The following is a 15701-nucleotide window of genomic DNA, read 5'->3' as shown; positions in this document are numbered from 1 at the left end:
CTCCATGTTCTAGATCCGCCACTGCAGCAGATTGATATGGACGGTATTATTAGTTATTCTATGATATGAACATGTCTTTTTCTTTACCAATGTGGCACCACGTCAAAAAGAACTTCAAAACAAGAAGCTACTTAAAACAGACAGATTCTTATGTTCATTTGATAAATGTCTTCTTTCTTTCTCATTCTCTTTCCCCCTGGCAGAGGTCGATTGTGTGTGTGTTTGTGCGTGTGTGTGTATACTGTAATTGTATATAAGTTATCTAATAAACAAAAAGAAATATGAACATCAATTAATGAGAGATGTATTTGAAAAAAAAAACAGCCATGTAACCACCGAACATTGTTGATATCTTACATTTATTCGTAGAAACCCTTAAATTTTCTGCCCTTTTCTTTGTCTGTTTTGTACTGTAATAATTGGGCACTGGTATTGTCATCTGTGATTACATGACATTTCTTCATAGTAAAAACAATTAATATTAACATGCTAGGACCATACAGTCTGTGGTCATCGCCCCTTCGACATATTAACTGACGAGCAGCTTGAAAATCAAATGTTTGAATGTGACTCGGGCTCAAACCTCCAACGAGGCCCAACAGTCCCCGTCATTTCAATCAACTTCATACATATCAGTCTTCTAAATGTGCCTGATTATGTTCATCAAAATCCATACCCCATTGGTGAAAATGTTCTTTCTTGTTCCATGTCCCGTCCACGTTCTGCAGATTTAGATGAATCCTGCTGACGCAGACATAACCTCATTGGTGAAAGTAATGAATCAGGTTACAGTCTGTGATGAAGCCAGACTCAAAGTAATGCACACAATGTCATCAACACTACTGTACAATGATGGGCCAATTCAGCTTCAGCTTGATTGATAAAAATAAAAATCAATTTCACTTTGTATTTCCAGACCATAACATGCTGTCTGGGTTCCATCATTTTCAAAGAAACAAAAGGATTGTCATAGTTTCTGGAGTCAGTTTCTATCGTGATGATCACAGAGTCCCAGGGCCTGACCCCACAATCAGCCTTCATCTCACTTGTACATTTGATCGTATTTAAGGTCAGAATACCGGCTCCAACAGGTGTTGTTCAAATTCAGCTTGTGTAGAAATAAAGTGAGAGCACACACGATTCAGTGACAAGACGTTTATTGTAAACAAAAGATCACGGTGACAATAAATCTTGAGAAAAGTTGTCTCGACTTCAGGCAAATAAGTCATCATCTTCATCATCATCACTGACATATTCATAAGTATGACACGTCATTCATTTAAAATGACTGACGTCTGTAAGATGTAGTAATACAACTCCAAGTGGTGAGAGGCTGTGATCCAGAACCTGTGGAAACCTTCTGATAACTTGACTTGTGTTGAAGCAGAGAGTTGTGTTGTGTTGAAGCAGACAGTTTGTGAAAAGGACAGCAGGGATGATGAGTGTGTCGAGGTGGAATGCACTGACAATAGCACCGACTGCAACAAACAGACAAGAAAACAGAGCAGAAGATCACATGGTCAACCAGAACCACAGGATCAGGAGTGCTGCGTTTCACGGGTCTGTCACTTTCTAACACATTCCGACAAATTTTCCTGTAACTAAGGTGGAAGTTTACAGGGAAAACAGGAATGTCCTGAAAGAAAATCTCCATTTAAACTTCCTGTCGACAAACTCTAGATCTATGCACGTCCAGCTGACTAAAGGATCTCCGTCCATTTTCCCTCTTCACGATCATCACGCATCTGATCGGACCAGAGGAAGTTTTGTGGATGTGACATCATCAGATGTGACATCTTCGGAGGTCACTCCAGCTCGACGCCGTAAAACAACATTTGAAGCAACAACATGCCACTTCTTATTATATATTTGGTGAAGTGAAAACGTGACTGTGTAAGTTAATATAAAAATCTGAAATAACTGAATGAAGAGATAAGCTCACATGAACTTGTGATGTTGTAGCTATTTCCCAATCAAAATGATTGGGAAATTATTAAGAAATGACAAACCCCCAAAAAGAACTACCAAATGTTGCTCTAAAGCAGAAGCATTGACTGTGCCTCCAGCCACCACAGCAACATACGGATGGATACAATAACATATTACATTAATTAGTAACATGATGGATTTCATCTTTAAAGAATGGATTGGTAAAACTCCCCGCCAGCCAAGTGCCCAGTGACAGTACAGTAGGTGTACAATGATCAGAGCAGTTATGAAAGTCAAATAAAGGTAACACACAACAGTGATGTTTGTCATATATGATTGATTAACAATTTACGGTCAATTCTCAAATAGTGTGGAAATCCTTGATTTAGTCTTCAGTCTAACTGCCGCTGAGGGAACCAGAGGTTCATATGTCGGGGTGGGTCCAGTTTTATAACCATGTCTGATCAAATGATCTGTTTTAATATTGTGTCAACCTTTTATTTGATGTTTGACAGTAATGGAAACATGATTCAACCCTAATAACAACCACACAGTGCAACAGCAAATGAAGTGGAAACGCACACATGTTATTCAGAGGAACATCCTCACGATGACGCGCGGTGATCACACTCTGCCACAGAACCCTGCTGTGTTGCCATCAGTCTTTTCAAAGAGGCCATTTGAGCAGAGAGGTTGGCGAGGTTGTGTCCTCTGTTCAAGTCCTCGGCATGCGAGTGTGCAGAGGAAGGTTCTGTCTCGATGTTGGAGAGGGGGCTCGGGGTCCGCATGCGGTGGCTCCAGCCTTGCATGTTGGTGACCTGTACAGACAGAGGGCACGGGGGGAGCTCCTGGGTGGTCCGGTAGCACCCTCCCCGTCCCGACAACTCGTATTCAGGGTCAACGGCCTCCACTTTGATTTGGGCGGTTCTGGCTTTGATCCGCAGTTTATGGGGCAAAGCGGCAGAGTGGGCATCAGGCACGTTGTGTGTGGAGACGATGACACTTGTCGGGCCGGCTGCAGACGGGACAAACCATTTGGGGACCTGCTGCTCGTCCTCTCCATCTGAGGATTTGCTCACAGCGCCATCGTCTGAGCTCCGGGGTGAGTTACTGGACGACCTGGTGACCTGCTGGGAGAAGATACCAGACGGGTAGGTCCTATAGAGCTCGTAGGGGCTACTCCTCTCCTGTGCATACGTGCCATTCTCTGCTGGTTCTTGCTTGACCTCTGAGCTGCCGCAGACATTGAAGCTTCCCTGAGCGGCAGTGCAAGTCTCAGGCATGTGAGGCGAATGCTTGATGACTGATATGCAGCTACTGCGCAAATGAACCGGCTCCACATCGCTGCTGGAAGAACCTTGGACAGCAGTGGGTGGACCAAGCTCCTGGTAGAGGTCGACAGCGGTGGACTTGGATAACTTCTGGGCTTCTCGGGCGTATGACGCTGAGCTCACCAGGCCAAACTTCAGCTTCAGCAGCAGGAGCTCGGCCTTGAGGGAAGCGTTTTCCTCTCCCAGGGCCATCAGCTTGTTCTCCAGCACCATGTCATTAATGCGCCGCTTCTCCCTTGAGCGCTTGGCCGCCTCATTGTTTTTGCGACGCCTCTCCCAGTAAAGGTTGTCTTTCCTCTCCTCTGGGATGAACTCCCTTTTCCTGCGACAGGTGGTTTTAGCTTTGAATGGAATCGCTGACATGTCGTGGCCCAGGGGGTCTCTATTAGCCCCCTGTCGGGCCACAGCCAGCACCAGGGCGTCCTCACTCGAGTCCATCTCTTGCTTGATTGATTGCATATTAAACTGTCTGCCACTGAGAATATGCTCGTCTGTCTTTAACTTTACACCATCGTGCTGGTATGAATCCACTGGAGGAAATCTGAGAAGAACAAGGAGAGGTTTAAATGTCAGCGTCAAATTGCAGCAAAATTAATCATGTTATCAAGTTAAAGATATTTTTGTTATGTATTTTCTCTAGGGTGAATATGTCTCCCTCGCATGTGTCTCAATACATACATATTATAATATTTGTATTATTGATGCTGAAACCCAGCAACATGGCAGCACACTCAGAGGTCCACAGATGGTCACATCCTCTGGTTCCTGCTGTTGTTACTGAATGGTTTTACTACATTTTGTACATGATTATGCATTAATTATTATGCATAATATATTTTTTTATATTTCTAAAAAAAGTTATTTAATGACACTTTTTAGCATAGCGCTGGTCTTTTTATTGTGTTTTTTTAACGTGTCAGTATTTGGATGATTGTATGTTAAACTGAATATGTACGTATAAAGAACCCTTGATCCTTGAACAATTCATATGAATCCAGCAGATTTCATATTTTACATATTATTATTAGTGATTATTTAGCATTAATGTTGACAAACTAATTTTTTTAAAAAGACCCTTATATTTCCTTCATTTTCATATAATTAAAATAATCTTAAAGCAAACATTAAGTATTAATATCTATTAATAATGATGATATTTGCAGGCGGAGTAGTGCTTGGAAGCAAATCTCTTACTTCAGTGTGGACATGTGTTAAGGCTCGAAGGCAGCATGCAGCGCTGGGTTATGGTTATCATGATTCCTTATTATTGCTGTAATTATTTTATTATGACTGTTCTGATTATTTCAACAATAAAGTCAAGCGGACAAAATAAGGTAATGTGAGTGAAGAAGTGCGAGTAGGAAAACCTCACTCAGTATCTAACCAAGCGTTGGAATGAAACAACATGTCATGTTATTCACTTCACACATCTCCATTAGCCCAGCAGTTCTTTTTCTAATATCACGGTTTATTCGATCAACCATGATATTTAAATGGAATATAATTAATTACCCCAACATCACAGTTTTACATTATAACTACAGAAGTATCTGAGCTCGTAACGTCTAACAGCTGATTTAAGACAACCAGAATATTTATATATATATAAGAGAGGGAGAGGTTTTTATCAATATGTTCTGAACGGACACATCCATTGATTTGGTGCAGACGGAATGAGTGAGTGAATATTATTTTGATCACTTTGTTGATCACTTTGTTAGCAGATGAATGGTGCATTATATGATTGGTGTTGCCTGATGGATGTCATGTTAGAAATAGGACCAAAGTTTAACATTCTGAGACCCACTGTTTTCATAATAAAGTATATTAACTCTCATTTCTATTACTGGACTTAAAATAATGTTTTGGAGTGAAGCGTTGCCTCAAAAGGGAGGAACAGAGGAGGAACAGAGGAGGAACAGAAGACAGCTGTAATCACATGTGACACTTCATCTCACACTCACACACACACACACACACACACACACACACAGGTGTGGAATGTGAATTCATATGGTTCCATGTGATCCGAACAGACTGTGAATCAAGAAGAGAAGAAGAAGAAGAAGAAGAAGAGAGGAGTGGACACAACATGGCTGGTTGTTGTCTTTTGTCTTTTCGAACGAGGACACATGACATCAAGACTAAATTTAGAAGACACGTGATGAGGACGGGAGGGAGTGTGACTGCACCTGGGCCGCTCACTGCCGACTCGGCGGGTACGGGGGTCCGGACCGGCCCGTCCATGCGTCCGTATTACACAACACACCCTCCCTCCCCCCGGGAACGGGACACTTCCAGCAGATCCTATGGCCGCAGACATTATATTATGCAACATCTGCTGTGTGGCAATAACAACGCGGGCCTGTCTGTAATAACGGATACGCGCGAGTGTGTGTGTTTGTGCACGTCCACTTGCATGACATCATCCCTCACCCCTGACGTGAGGAGCGGTGACAAGTAACGAACAGTTTCAGAGCCGCTGCTGTGACCGATGACCCACAAGGGTCACGCTCCATACGCTGTGGTACAACTCCGTGTTAGTTACTGACAGGCCTACGTGCCCGGACGCAACCCGACCGGCCATTACTGGGCCTCGGGAGCGGAGGACACAGAACACACACACACACACACACACACACGCAGGCTAACGTTAGCTGCGCTGCGCCGTGGCAACGGGACGGTTTTCACACACACACACACACACACACACACACACACACACACGCTCGCTCGCTACTGTTGAGGTCTCCTCACAACTGTACCTCTTCTCTCCCGGGGCTGGATGGTTCGGGGGCTGGCTGGCTGCTCCGGTCTCCCGCCGCGGATCGGGCGCAGGTTTCCCATCAACTCTCGAGGAAATGACAGGCGGTCGAAGTGTGTGTCGCCTCTCGGGGGGCTCCAAACCTCCGGACCCTCCAGATCTCCACACTCATGGATCTGTGTTAGTAGGTCAGGGCTTAAGTATATTGGCAGCGCGACGTTAAGCGACAGCCACTTGCAGCCAATCAGAACGCAGCACATTCACCCTGTTCAGCCAATGACTCACGCAGAGAGCTCATTATGAAATGCTTGTGGTGCGTTCAGGTGCGTCGGTTCATCACAGAGCACCTTTAAGAACCTTTACACTGTTTCTGATGATACACATTAAATCTCTACAGCCGAGTGGAGTGTGATATAGAGTCATTCAAACTTGTACATCTAATACAGCACGCGTTGTCGTATTGAACGAACAGATGGACATTTACCAGCCAAAATGTAGAATTTAATATTATGTAATGAATAAACTTATACTTATTACTAGCCTAGTACCACTACTACTACTATTAGTACTATACTACTGCTTATACTCATATATAGTCAAATTTGTGTGATGTCTTTTGTTTGCCTGACAGCTGCCAGTTTGGGATCAACAAAGTACATTCAATGTTCTTCAATTCGATTTAGATTAAATTGTTATTGTATAGCACCAAATCACAGCATACATTTATCTCAAGGCTCTTTACATAGTGAGGTCGTGGCCTCGCAATATTACAGAGAAACACAATGGTTCACACAATGAGCAGCTCTGAGACTGTGGAGGAGAAAAAACTCTTTTAACAGAGGAAATCTGAAGCATAACCAGAACATCTGCTGAGACCGGCTGGTAAGAGGAAAGAGGAGAGAGAACAGACTGATGCTTATAATTACAGAAATAATACTGACACTTATAGATGCAATTATGTTATTATCAATAATAATAATTAATAATTCATTATTAATTATTATTATTAATAATAATAACAATAATAATAACCATAATAATAATAATAATGATGGGTTTGGATCCTGCAGCTCTGGAGTCAGAGATACACTAGGAGAGAGAGAGAACAGTTTTCTCCCAAAGGTGCCAGTTATCTGTATGTGGGTGAAACATCTGCTGTGACCGGTTGCTGTAAAAATATACATGTGAAATATACATTGTGAGTATGAAAAATAAGAGATTAAAAATGTATAAATGAAAAGCAAAGCATAAATAATCGGGTGATAATTTCACTTTGATCCGTTGCAATGTACTCTGCTACATAAAATGCATACATTGTTTTGGTTCATGTGTGCAGATGAGAGTATTACATGCACTGCAGCTGGAGAACTGATCTCCATCTGTGAGATCATACTGCTCAGGGCCGCTAGGGGTCACTGTTGGACAACTGGGCTGAATGTGAATTCCTTTGTACCCGCAGGTTCAGAGTTAAAATGGCTGCTGCAGACCAGAGTCTGTTGAGTCTCCCCCAATTCCCACACCCACACCCCAGTATGAGTGAGTGGTCCAAAAAAATACAACACTTTGTTTTTTTGACCAGGCACCGTATGCGAGGCAGATATGAGGTCCCTATAAAAACCTATGGGCCGAAAAAGCCCCAACTTCACAAGGGCTGACACAGTATAATTAAAAGTTCAAAGAGCAGGAGGAGACGTGCATTCAGTTCACAGGGAAGTTTATTCAAAATGAGAAAACTGGGAAACCAAAAATGAGAATACTGGAAAACCTGAGGAAGGAGAGAAAAATAGTAGGATTAAGAAAAAGCTTTTATTGCACAATACTAAAACGGTTAAAAATAAGGAATAGGGCCACAGTATAAGATGAGATGATGTTAGATGGCAACACTTTATCAGGCAGGGTATTTACCACATCGCATGCATGAAGAAAACAAAAAGAAACTAAACGAAGATCAGTTGGTTCATCTTCACAGGTGTAAAGGTCATTCCACAATACAACACAGATCAATGTAAAAGTCAAGCGTCACAGCGACATAAAACCATAAAACTAATTAAAGTTCACTGAATAGTTCAAAATCTATCGCCGAGACCAAGGAAACAGACACATCAAGCCCAACAAGGATGATCTGGATCCAGCAAAGCAGCAGTCTGGTCTGGTCTAGGTCTGCAATAAAGGAATACGAGTGAGCATAAGATGGAAGAGAAAAACAAACTAATGAAAAGTAACTCAGGGGGAATCACCCTCTTACATTAACCGTGCAAGTTTAATGTACCTCGCTCAATCTGGGGCCCTGATTAGAGGTGACACCGGAAAAGGTTGCCCTTTCTGATTCTTCCTACAGGGGGCAATGTTTCCACCCCCTCAGCCCTCACAAGGAGCTGAAATAAAATACTTTTCCTAAGCACACACAAGGCTCATTTCCCCTCAAATGTTATTCACATATATTACTGTTAGTGAGCTCGTCTCTTTTGCTTAGGGAATCCATCCACCTGATCAGTTTGGACACAACAAGACACACTCTGCATCAGCAGGGGTTTTCACTGATGCATGTGCCCGACACGCTGACTGAGAGAATGTGTCTGGATGTCCATCGTTCAACCGTGATCCGTCCAGGAAGGTGCTTCCAAGAGTTTGGATCAAAACAATGGGATATTACAATTGTTTGTGTCGTGTTAACTTAACCAGTTCATATATTGCCTCACAGTCACAGTCACAAAGAGAACACAACACAGCGACCCCTGGTGGCCAAGTGAGGAAAGAGTCTGCGGTCACTGCACACAATCACATTCTATAGGACATGCAACAGTCTGCGAGCTACACGTCATTAACACCTAAATTCCAAAAATAAAAATCATCTTGATATGGCCTGTTACACATATTAACACGCGCACGGTTCTTTTTATCCATCCATTTTATTTCACTTGATCCATTATATAATTTTTTTTCATCTCATTATTGAATTCTTTGGTCCTTCACACTCTGGGCAATGTTGTCCAATCATGACATTAGCTCATTCTGAACTGAACTCAATTGAACAGGAGGAGAGAGACAAGAGAGCACAACGTGCTGAACTAACAATATGCCTCAATGGACATGAGTATGACGAGAGGATGGTTCACACAAGCCCGAGTCAACCCTTCTGAAACGGTAAGATTCATGTGAGAGGAAAGCTTCTGATGTTGTCTCTGGTTCAGGAGCAGGGTTGAAGCTCATTTCCTGAAGACGTCTGTGCTGAAGATTTGTTGTTAACTAGAGCAAACTGAAATCTATCAGATAAGTAGTGAGGTTCCTTTAATCCCAATAATGTGCCCTTACAATAACAGTGGGATAGTGAACGAGGACTACAAGGAAAATCGCTCGGTGCTCAGATAGGAGCAAAAGCCTTTGCTATTTATTAGTCGCAAAGAGTTGACGCATTACTACATTCTGACTACATGATGAAATCATTCACACCAATTGATTGTAAATTATTTTTCCGTCTTTTCAAGCTTTTAGTCGTGTCTATAGTCCTACTGGATGCAGAGATACCTTGATGACGTCACTTATCATATATGATATCATATGAGGGGGCATCATTTTTTCATCAGGGTAAGCTTTAGGTTGTCCATTATTTGCAAAAGTTATGAATGTGTAAATACCCTCAGTAATATTAACAGTGAGGTTGGTGAAAATCAATTATTGGATCGGTTATTTCAACTACCCACAGACAGACACAAACACATATTGACACACACAGATGGGTGAAAACATACACTGCTTGTGTGACTGTTCCGGCCGGTAGGGTACATACGCCAATATATAATATAAGTATATATTTGGTAAATATTAAAATATTAATGTGAACCACAACAGAAAGATACAATATTTAATCCCTTAGATTATTTTATTAGTATCAGCATTAAATTTATTTTTCAATACAAAGTATATTTTTGCCCTATTGTAACTTGACAGTACAATCAAAAAACATAATCAACAAGTGATAGTACATTATTTTCTTATCTTACCGAAGGGAAATACACCATTTTCTTCATATGAATTGATTGAATACGCCACAGATGGATGTGCACAATCAAGGGAAGGAAAACATCTGCTTTAACAAAGCAAATGTTGTGGAAAGGGCATTGATCTAACACTTGACTTAGCAATCTTCACCAGTAAAGGAAAACTATATAATAATAAAAAACTGTTCAAACCAAAGTACATAAATTACAAATCTGTACAACTTGGTTATCAAACATCAGTTTCATGGGAAATATATCATGTAGAATAAAAACCTTTGTCAACGGCCTCAAACGAGAGACTTTGTGTGATGGAGGTAAGTTACAAAATACAGCTCAAAGAACTTCATTAATAACTAAGTAACTTTCAAAACTCCAACAATATTTTAGGACATCATACATACATCTATGGCTGTGGCTTTCACAAACCACAAAATAATAACCTTAAAAGCAACATGAAATTGTTATTAAGGGGTGCACACAAGCAAAGCCCCTGTCTACTACCACAGAAACCCGGGTTCATTTCTGGGTTCCGGTAGCAATACCCCTGGCTCGGTTGTACAGTCAAATAAACACAACTGGCATTGTGAGAGGGCGGGAAGAGGGTGAGGGGTTAGCACCTTCATACTGGTAGATAGGGCAGTCTGTAAAGGAGGGTGTGGGGGGATTTCAGGGGGGAGGGTGGGTGTTGTGGCATCGAACTGGGATAATCTTTGACGCAGGCACGTAAGAGGCACAAACACAAGACACACTTGACGTTCAAATGTGTCAGTACTGTCGAAGAAACTCGTCATAACATTCAGTCACAGTTCTGCAAAAATGTCTCCTTTTACTTTGTGCTGCTCATTGAATTGTCTGCCGAGCAAGCACAGCTCACAGAACATTTGAGCTTTACCGTCCCTTCACACAGCATCACACTTATGTGTCTGACAAGTGGACCACCAATTCGTCAGTCTGTGGAGGGTCATTATCGCCGAGCAATTCTGTTTCAGGCACTGACAAGTCTTCATTTTGCTCCAGCTCTCCCTGAGATGCCCGGTCGGCCAAGTCCTCATCATTGGTCTTGGAGTTGTCATTTAATAAAGCTGCTCGCTCTGTCGCAGAATTGTTGGAAGGGGCAGTGGTGACGTAGCCTGTAGATGTGGATCCACTGCCACTATGGTGAGAACCAGCTTTGGTAACCATCTGTGGTGGGTGGTGTATCTGCTGGTGGGGCATGGCCATGGGTATTTGCATGGGGTAAAAGTTCTGCAGGTAAGGGTAAGCTGACATGGGGTGATATCCATTGACGGGAATGTAGAGCTGTGGGGGCCCCATTGGCCGATGCATCTGACCCTTCATGGGCATGAACTGGGGCTGATGGAACGGCGAGCTCTTTTTAGGGCTGGTGTAGCGTGATGCATTCGCTGTGCTCATGCTGATGTTGCTAACAGGGCTGGTGCTGAGAGAGCTGGTCTGGGTCGTGTTGCTGGTGCCGGAGGTCTGAGCAGAGCTGTTATAGTTGGATAGACTCTCCCAGGAGCGCAGGCGTGTGTGGATGTCCTTGAAGCGAGGCCTTCTCGCTGGGAATTCACTCCAACACTCCAGCATAAGAGTGTAAATCCAGGACGGGCAGTCATCTGGACAAGGCAGTAGCTGGTGGTTGCGGACCATCTCGATCACGTCTTGATTGGAGTAGCCACAATATGGCTGCAGACCATAACTGTAAGTCTCCCACAGCAACACACCGTAAGACCAGATGTCAGAGTCGGTGGAGAACTTGCCGTACATGATCGCCTCTGGGGACATCCAACGAATAGGGAAAAGGCTTGTGCCCATGAGATTGTAGTAATCAGCCGAGTAGACATCTCTGAACAGGCCCAGATCCAGGATCTTGATGCTGAGTTTGTCAAAGACTAGAATGTTGCGGGCAGCAAGGTCTTTATGGGTCACCTGCTGACTGGAGAGGTACTCCATTCCAGCAGCAATCTGGGTGATCACATGAAGAAAATCAGCCTGCTCCAGTGTGGACTTGACTGTCTTGCCATCATCTGAGCTGCCAATGTCTGAGTTGGGGGAGCGCATCACCAGATACTCGTGCAGGTCACCGAGGCTGGAGTAGGTGAATATCATGCTCATTGGCTGCTCTTTGGTGACCACACCCAGCAGACAAACGATATTCTGGTGCTGCACGTGAACGCGGAGCATGGCTTCGTGGCGAAACTCCTCACAGAGCGAGGCGTCCACCTTGTCTTTCAATGTCTTGATGGCCACCACCTGGGTCTGCTCGCCGGGTGCGGTGCCGTACAGCTGGCCCTTGTAAACCTTGCCGAACCGATCCTCCCCAAGCTCCTCCATGAACCGCACTGCCGACATGTTCATCTCCCGCAGCTTGGCCTGCAAACACAAAGCAATACTTACAAATACATGCCATCAAAATACAACTGTTCTTAATGCAGGTGTATTGATGTCACTTTCATTTTTATTCAGACTAAAACCAGCACTACATAAAAAAAAAAGCATCTGCATTGGTGGGATGTGTTGCTTGAGGTACCAAAGAGACGATGAGCTTAGATCCATGAAGCTGAGGTAGGTGAGACAACACCCATCTGAGATCTGATCCGATCGCTCGTGTCCGCGTTTTCTCAACAGTGTGAACACAAATGCATCACGGGCCAATTTGAAGGACCGCCTACTCAGCTGACATCCCCTGACCCAGAAGTATTTCTACACTTCTCAGTGTTTCACATACGGTGATTTATTTCTAGGCCAATATTTACACATTTAGATTTTCTATTTTTTGGGTTTAAATCTTCTTTCATTGTAAAGATGCTTGCAGTGCATTGATTCACTCGGCCCCTCCTGTGTCTGGCCTGGTCTGAACACACCCATGCCTCAGGAAGAAAGTGAATGAAAGAGTGTGTGTGTGTGTGTGTCTCACCTGGTGTTTTTGCTGATTGAGGTGCGACAGCTCCATGTCCTGGCTGGGCGAGCTGCTGAGCTGGCAGCGAGGTGGTGTGTCAGTCGAAGTCTTTTGCTTATTGCGACACATGCACACCAGGAAGAAGAGGCAAGCGATGACCAACGGGATGGCAATAGCAGGAATTAAAATGAACAGGATCTCCTTCCGGGGGTTCTCTGGAGGGTCTGAAGATGATGGGATAAGAGACAGCAGTTCACGTTGCTGATTTGTAATGGACTCATAGTAAGAACACAACATCTGTGCTATCAGGATACAAACAACACTCATCCGGATTTAATGTTCTACACCATTCATTTTCTTCTTTGACAATTAGGAAAAAATCCATCCAAAGAACAGTTTAAGTGCCGGAACATGAGGTTTAGCGGGTCAGTCTACTCTAATCAAACAATCAACTCAAATGTTAAATGGACTGTGTTTATAAAAGCTATTCTGGTCTCATCCAACATCCACTTACAGGAAGACACACTCATACAGCACTGTTAATACTGCTGCTTTTTTGTGTCACATTCATACACATTCACACGCTGCGCCACAGCTGATGTAGGGTTAAGTGTCTTGCCCAAGGTCACTTCAGCACAGGGACGGACTGGGACTAAAAGACAGCCCTGGACCGGACAGGCATATGACAATACAACGACAGTGGCCAGCAGGATGTGACATGTATTGATGTCTTCAGGTATAACTGTACCTATAAGGCCACACTGATTCGGATGAAAATGTCAACAGTCCCGTCCAGTACTGAGGGAACAGAACAGTTGTTGCACGATTGGACTTACTGCAGGACTGGATGTCACACAGGTCCACCCTGACCTGGGGGTCCAGGGTGAAGCACCAGGGGGCCTGCATCTGGCCTCCTGGGTTCCGACAGAAGTTGTGACTTCCCCAGAGCTCGGGGTATTCCTGGGACAGATGGTGACTGTGAGGGTACTGAGAGCTCCACGGCTGGCAGTGGTGGCCAGACTTAGTGATGCTGACGGTGCCCCTGTAGTCGTCGCCGCTTCCATTGAAGCAGATGTGTTCTGAGGGGGAATCTGTAGAGCGGACAGCGACTCAGTATGGAAACTCAAACACTACAAGATTATAGTTACAGATTTAGTCCGGTGAAAGACATATCAGGGCAGCCTTGGACTGTAATGTCCAGCAATGTTGTGGACAATGTTCACTTCAGCTTCTTCCATTTTGGAGCTTCGTGCAGCCAGTTAAATAATCCTGTATGCTTTGGAGGGCGTATGTCATTATTTAGAGAAATAGGCTTATTTTTTTAAGGGACGCTGGCAACATCCTAACTCCAGCTCTGTACGTTACACATCAGACGTCCATCTTCTCACCTCACTCTCAGAAAGAAAGCACAGGAGTGAATTTCCCCAGATGTTCAACTTCTCCTCTTAACAGAAAAGACAGTTCATGACTTGACAAGCCTTGAAGCTGTAAAATCTCCTCAGTGAAATAGCAGTCTGACAGCATTTCAATTCAAAATGAAGTGACCGTGGGATTTGATCCCTACACCAGCTCTTGCACATGGTCAGTTACATCCCTGAAGACTGAACCAGAGCCACAGGTGAAACTTTAACACACAGGGATTGGTTCCTTTGTACTCATTTGTCATTAATTTCATGAGCAGGGTGTCTTTACATCAATAATTTAATTCCTTGTACAATAGTTACACTGTGTGTGTGTGTGTGTGTGTGTGTGTGTGTGTGTGTGTGTGTGTGTGTGTGTGTGTGCATCTACCTACATGGACCTAGTTTCTCTGGCGGCACTCCTATCCTCATGCAGGACGCAGCCTCCAGGGTGCCTGGCCGCGGCAGCAGGTTGCAGCTGGGGAGCTTCAGCTGCATGAGGATCATGGGATTGGATCGGGCGATGGTGTACTCCGCGTGGCACAGGTCGTTCTCCAGGGCCTCGCACTCATCCCGACAGAGCTGGCGGCGCCGAGGGGCCCGGGAGCCCTCGTCACACAGAGGGAAGACGTAGTAGCAGAAGGACGGGATGGCAAAGCTGGAGCACTGGTCCGATAGGTGGGTGGAGGTGCCGATCATAGTGAAAGCAGCTTGGAGGGGAGAAACAGAGAGTCCTGTGTGAACCTTTTCCTAACTTTCTGAAGGAATCTAAACCGCGTTGTGTATTGAAGAAGGAAGTGTCACAACTAGCCAGTGGGGTTTCTTACCGGTGATGCGGTTTTCACTCTCCCCCTGCATCTGCAAGGACTCAACATAGATGCTCTGGTTACCGATGAAGCGTGCGCAGGCGATGCCTCGGTACGGTTGGCAGAAACCTTTTTCACGTGACCTGAGAAGTAAAACAAACAACATCTCATTAGTGCCCACAGCAGATGGCACATGGCAGTTTATGTGCCTGGGTTTTTGGGGCTGCTGAGGGGTCTGGGGTCACAGGTCATGGGTTCATGGTTGGTAGTCCAGCCTTGGTCCACCAAAGAGCACTTACAAGTTTAATTTCAACTAATCAAACTACTTTAAATAATAGCAACATCCTTATCTATAATCCTTGTACTTGAGATCCTTATCAAAAATGTATAGTGTAGATATTCAACTCTACTGATAAGATGTTGGACTCCCACTTCCCACGAGCCGGTTTTCATTACACTCAAGTGTACACAAGTGTCGGATGAATACGGATGGTTTTTCTCCCAGGAGTGGGGCTCACACGTCGCCACATGGTCTGACTCACACATTTAGGGCTTGACAGCATTATACAGTCTG

At 44.1% G+C, this 15701-nt stretch overlaps 2 protein-coding genes across 2 annotated transcripts in view; both read right to left on the bottom strand.

The window, feature by feature from the left end:
* Nucleotides 1-1140: 1140 nt before the first annotated feature.
* On the bottom strand, nt 1141-6261 carry nfil3 (nuclear factor, interleukin 3 regulated). Its single transcript, XM_035625320.2, has 2 exons — nt 6026-6261; nt 1141-3801 (listed from the first exon to the last, which is right to left on the bottom strand). Exon 2 carries the CDS (start codon nt 3717-3719, stop codon nt 2535-2537), a length of 1185 nt encoding a protein of 394 aa, XP_035481213.2. The 5' UTR covers nt 3720-3801; nt 6026-6261; the 3' UTR covers nt 1141-2534.
* Nucleotides 6262-9885: 3624 nt separating this feature from the next.
* ror2 (receptor tyrosine kinase-like orphan receptor 2) overlaps nt 9886-15701 on the bottom strand; it is a 34647-nt gene continuing 28831 nt past the window's right edge. The window contains exons 5-9 of the mRNA XM_035625263.2: nt 15149-15270; nt 14717-15031; nt 13758-14012; nt 12940-13145; nt 9886-12395 (exon numbers count right to left, since the gene is read on the bottom strand). Coding sequence (XP_035481156.1) covers nt 10938-12395; nt 12940-13145; nt 13758-14012; nt 14717-15031; nt 15149-15270 — 2356 coding nt within the window. The 3' untranslated portion in view covers nt 9886-10937. The remainder of the gene's footprint in view (nt 12396-12939; nt 13146-13757; nt 14013-14716; nt 15032-15148; nt 15271-15701) is intronic.

Source organism: Scophthalmus maximus, chromosome 2, assembly GCF_022379125.1.
Source record: "Scophthalmus maximus strain ysfricsl-2021 chromosome 2, ASM2237912v1, whole genome shotgun sequence".
In the NCBI taxonomy this organism is placed as follows: Eukaryota; Metazoa; Chordata; class Actinopteri; order Pleuronectiformes; family Scophthalmidae; genus Scophthalmus; species Scophthalmus maximus.
This window is presented reverse-complemented; position numbering and strand designations above follow the sequence as displayed.

What these genes read in the sequence shown, in the direction of transcription:
- nfil3 (XM_035625320.2), bottom strand. Translation starts at nt 3,719, where the DNA reads ATGCAATCAATCAAGCAAGAGATGGACTCGAGTGAGGACGCCCTGGTG.